The sequence below is a fragment of the Alligator sinensis genome, unplaced genomic scaffold, assembly GCF_000455745.1.
Source record: "Alligator sinensis unplaced genomic scaffold, ASM45574v1 scaffold778_1, whole genome shotgun sequence".
NCBI lineage: Eukaryota > Metazoa > Chordata > Crocodylia > Alligatoridae > Alligator > Alligator sinensis.
Window position 1 is genome coordinate 468,294 of NW_005842946.1, and position 4,694 is coordinate 472,987.

Below are 4,694 nucleotides of genomic sequence, written 5' to 3' on the forward strand. Positions count from 1 at the left end.
CACACCGCCCCCCCGCCCTGGCCCCCCCGGGAGGCGCCGGCACCGCACCAGCTTCTCAGGGCCACAGGTGGCCACGCTGGAAGCCGCCTTCGCCCGCAGCCGCTACCCAGATGTGGGGCAGCGAGAGGAGCTAGCCCAGCGCACACACCTGCCAGAGGCCCGTGTCCAGGTGCGGCCGTGTGGGGTGAGGGACTGAAGCCAGTTCTGGGAGGGAACAGTCAAGTATAACACTACAAGGGAGGGCTGAGATGCAGCCAGCTCTGGGGTGGGGCAGACAGAAAATGGTTAGATAAAACAGAACAGAATATAACAGTAGAACACCAGGAGCGGGAGATGCAGTCAGCTCTGGGGTAGAAAAAGCAAGCCTGCATGGGAGGGCTGATGCAGCCAGCTCTGGGGTAGGGTGGCTGGGGGATGGCTGAGTAGAACAGCACTCACAGTGAGGGTATAAAGCAGCCAGCTCTGGGGTGGAGCAGGCAGGAAACAGCTGAGTAGAACAGTACAGATTACAACAGAATAATAGTAGAAAGGGGCAGGATGGGGGAAGATGCTGCCAGCTCTGGGGTGAGGGCAGCTGGGGAATAGTTGAATGTAAGTGTGGAGTATAGCAGGAGGGGAAGGAGAAATGCAGCCAGTTCAGGGGTGGTGGAGGGTGAGAACAGCCAAGTATAACAGCACACACAAGGAGGGCAAATACAGCTAGCTCTAGGGTGAAGCAGGCAAGGATGGCCAAGTATAACACTGGGAAGGCTGCAGTGAGGCAGATGGAAACAGCTGAGTAGAACAGCATTTACAGGCAGGATGAATGTAGCCAGGCCTGGGGATAGCATATAGGGAGGGTGAGATGCAGCTTGTTCTGGAGTGGGGCAGCTGGGGACTGGCTGAGTATAACAGTATAGAGAAGAACATGAGGGCAGGGAGATGCCTGGGAGTATAACACTAGGAAGGGGAGATGCAGCCAGCTCTGGTGTGGGAAAAGCAAGGCTGAGTATAACACTGCAAGGACAAGGCTGAGATGTAGCCAGTTCCAGGGTGGAGCCACTGAGAAATGGCCACACACAACACTGCAGGAGGAGGGTGAAATGCAGCCAGTTCTGGGGTGAGGCAGGCTGGAGAGAGCTGGGTAGAACAGCAGAATAGCAAGATGAAACCAGCTCTGGGGTGCAGCAGCTGAAACCGAGTATAACAGCACACAGGGGAAACAGGAAATGCAGCTGCCTTGGGGCTGGGTGGCGAGGCTGTGGATTGGGAGTGAAGGGCACCGTCTCTGACTCCCCTCCTGTTTTCTAGGTCTGGTTCCAGAATACCCTCCCTGTCCCTGCCCCCCTCTGCCAGCACCCCCAGACTGGTATGGCTCCCTCCGCCCCCTGCCTGGCCCCCCTGGGCCCATGCTCGCCCTGGGCCTCGACCCCCCTAGCCCCTGGAACTGAGGTGCAGCTGGGATAGGGTGGCCAAGTGTAATGAGGGTCACCTGGTACTAAAATGTGACCAGCTCTGGGGTGTGGCAGCTGGGAACAATTGAACGTAACAGTCCAGGTATAAAGCAAAGATGCCCCCAGCTCTCGGGGTGCAGAACAGCTGAGTATAGCGTTGCCTAGGGAGGGCTAAGATGTGCCCAGCTCTGGAGTGGGGCAGTGGGGAACAGCTGAATGTGCCCCAGGTTGAAAGCAGCCAGCTCTGGGGTGGGATAGGTGGGAATGGTAGCTAATAACACCCCACAGAGATGCTGAGATGCAGCCAGCTCGGGTGGAACAGCAGGGGGCTGCCTGAGTAAAATAAGCCCACCCTTGGATTTCCCCCCTCCCACCTGTGTCTATTCAGACCCATTCTATTAATCAGTTTCCTCACTCCCACCCCAGAACTAGCTACATCTGAGCCCTCCCTGTGGAGCATTAAGCTCAGCTATTCTTCTCTGCTCCACCCCAGAGTTCACTGCATCTCAGTACAAGCCAGGCCCTCTCTCTCTCTACATGGTGGTATACTTGGCCATTTGTCCCTGCTCCACCCCAGGGCTGGCTGCATCTCCATTGTATTTTTATGGGGTGTTATACTTTGCCATTTCCCACTGGCTCAACCCCAAAGCTGGCTGCATCTCAGTCCTCTCCAGGCACTGAGATACTCAGTGGTTCTCCAGAGCTTCTTCCTAAAGCCAGCCACATCTGAGTGCAGGCCAAGCTCTCCCTACATGGTGTTACACTCCACTGTTCCCCCAGGCCCCTCCCCAGACCTGGCCACATCTCAGGACCAGCCAAGGCCTCCCCTTCCCCCACCATTATACTTGGCCATTTCTCCCTGCTCCAGCCCAGAGCTGTTTGCATCTCAGCTGAACCCACGGGGTGTTATACTTGTCTGTTGTCCAGCTGCCCCACCCGAGCTGCCCACATCTCAGCCCCCTCAGCACTGTTGTACTCAGCTAGTCCCCAGCCCTTTCCCACCAGAGCTGGCAGCATCCTGGCTCCAAGTCAATGAAGCCTGTTCTGCCCCAGAGCTGGCTGCATCTCAGCCCTCCCCACGCACTGTTAAAAACTCAGCCATCACCTACTGCTCATCCCGAGCTGGTTGCAGGTCGGATACCCCCCCCCACCCCGAGATTAAACGGGCTTGGCTCAGATACTGTCCGAGATCCTGTTATACAGCTGGCTGCAACCTGGCCCCAGGAAACCCCGCCCTGGCGCTGGGAGGTCCTGCTCACACACGGACAGCCCGGGTGTCCGGACACCCCGAGTCCAGGCCAGGCCCCGCCAAGCATCAAACCCGGCTCCGCCCCGACCTGCCACGGGTCTGGCTGCGCGGGGCGCTGGGGACTATGGCCAGAGTGGAGGGAGGGCCAGTCCTGCTGGAGCCAGCGTGAGGTGGTGCCGGACACTGGCTTCGGGCTCTCAGCCCCCTGCCCCCACCTCGGAGCCCGGGCGGACGTTGGGCGGGGGGATAACAGGTCTGTTAACGGGTGGGGAGGACGGGGGCAAAGCCCCGGATGTTGACCGAGGCACGGGGGCAAGGTCCCGGACGTCACGCTCCGCGGGGAGGGGCGGAGCGAGGCGCTGCGCGCGGGATCGAGGCTAGTCAATGTCCCGGATGACGGCAGTTGGGACCGCGTGGGGAGGACGGAAGAAGCGAGGGGAGGGAGTGGATAGTTTTGCGCATGCGCCCCAGAGCCGACTAATTGAGGTGCGGCGTCCAGTCACGTGGCCCGCCACCGGGGGGTGGGGTCGTATATCAGCGCTGGGCGGGCTGCGCTTCGGCCGCATTCTCTGTCTTCGCCGTCGGAAGCAGACGGCTGAGGTGAGCAGGGTAGCTGCGGCCTTTTCTCCAGTGGAAGCCGGCGCCAATGTTGACGCTTTCTTTGGGCCGAGTCATAGTGGCTGAGCTGGAGGTTTCCTGGGGAGTGTGGGGGAGCCTGGGCCTTGGCACGCAGGCGGGTGGTGAAGCGTCTTGGAATAGGGGGGTGGGTAGCGCGCGTGTCCGAGGCGCCTTGGAGCTGGCGGCGGCTCTTTGCGCGTGCTCGGAGAGGGGCACTCGGAACGTCGGCGCCCGGAGAATTCCAACCGGGGGTGGTGACGGCTGCTGCTTCCCCATGCACCGACCACGTGGGTGCCGCCATCTTCCCTGGCGGGGGCCTCGGGGGTGGGGAGTAAGGGGGGGGGGGTCTTGTTCCTGAATGGGGGTAGTGGGTTGCTTTGGGCTGGCAGTGGTTGCTCTTTTTTGGGTGGGGAGGAGTAGGGTGGATCTGTTCCTTTGGGTGGGGGCTGGGGTTCCACCAGAATGGTGGTATGGGGGAGTTGGTTCCTGTGAGAGAAAAAAGGGGTAATGGAGTCACTCTGGTTGGGGGTTTGAGGGCTGTAGGAGAAATTTCTCCTAGGGGTGGTATAGGGGAAGTCTGGCTCCTGTCAGGGGTAGGGAAGAGGTAGTGGGCCAGTCTTGCTGGGGGGCGGGAATTGGTCTGGTGCGGGGGGTGCAGTAGTAAGGGTCTGGATCTGGCCTTTGGTGAGGAGTCATCTCACTTGGAAGGGGCTAATAGTATGTGGCTTTGAGCAGGTGGGGCTGCCCTGGAAAGGTGTCTGGGCCCTGGTGGGAGAGCTTGGGGCTTTGCTGAAGGTTGTGGGTAGAAAGTTCGCTAAGGGAAGGGGGCTGAATGCCTTGAGAGCAGGATGTTCCTGCTCTTAGCCCCTGTATAAGGCCCCTTGCCTGCTTTGGGAGCTGCTCTCTATTAGTTTAGGCTCATGGAGGTGGTTAGATCTAGGCAGGAAAAAGCCTGAGGACAGGGTGAGTGCATTTTTCCTATGGTGGAGCTCCTATCACCTTCCAAGAAGGGAGGTGGGGGACTTCTGAAACAGTAACAGAGTAGCTGAGCTGCCTGGAGGCAGTAGCTAAGTAAAGGGGGGTGGCAGTCCTTGCAGGAGTAGGCAGCAGTGGGGTTGGATGCTTGGGCATCTGATCTCAATGCTGGGGCTGGGCAGCAAGTGCTTGGGATGGGAGTGGGCTTTTTATTAAGGGGTCTGGGTAAAAGCCCAGCACAGCAGTCTTTACCTGCATGCATGTTCTCTTCAGCCTGGCCATCATGTCTTCCGAAGAAGGAAAACTCTTTGTTGGGGGCCTGAATTTTGACACAGATGAGCAGGGATTGGAGCAGCACTTCAGTTCCTTCGGCCCCATTTCTGAGGGTGAGATCCAGCCCACCCCCCCCCCCAACCCCC

At 59.3% G+C, this 4,694-nt stretch overlaps 1 protein-coding gene across 1 annotated transcript in view; it reads left to right on the forward strand.

Annotated features, from left to right (window-relative positions):
- Positions 1 to 3,158: 3,158 nt before the first annotated feature.
- The window catches only part of RBM3 (RNA binding motif protein 3), a 3,755-nt gene continuing 2,219 nt past the window's right edge, over positions 3,159 to 4,694 (forward strand). The window contains exons 1-2 of the mRNA XM_006036323.3: positions 3,159 to 3,282; positions 4,549 to 4,661. Coding sequence (XP_006036385.1) covers positions 4,559 to 4,661 — 103 coding nt within the window. The 5' untranslated portion in view covers positions 3,159 to 3,282; positions 4,549 to 4,558. The remainder of the gene's footprint in view (positions 3,283 to 4,548; positions 4,662 to 4,694) is intronic.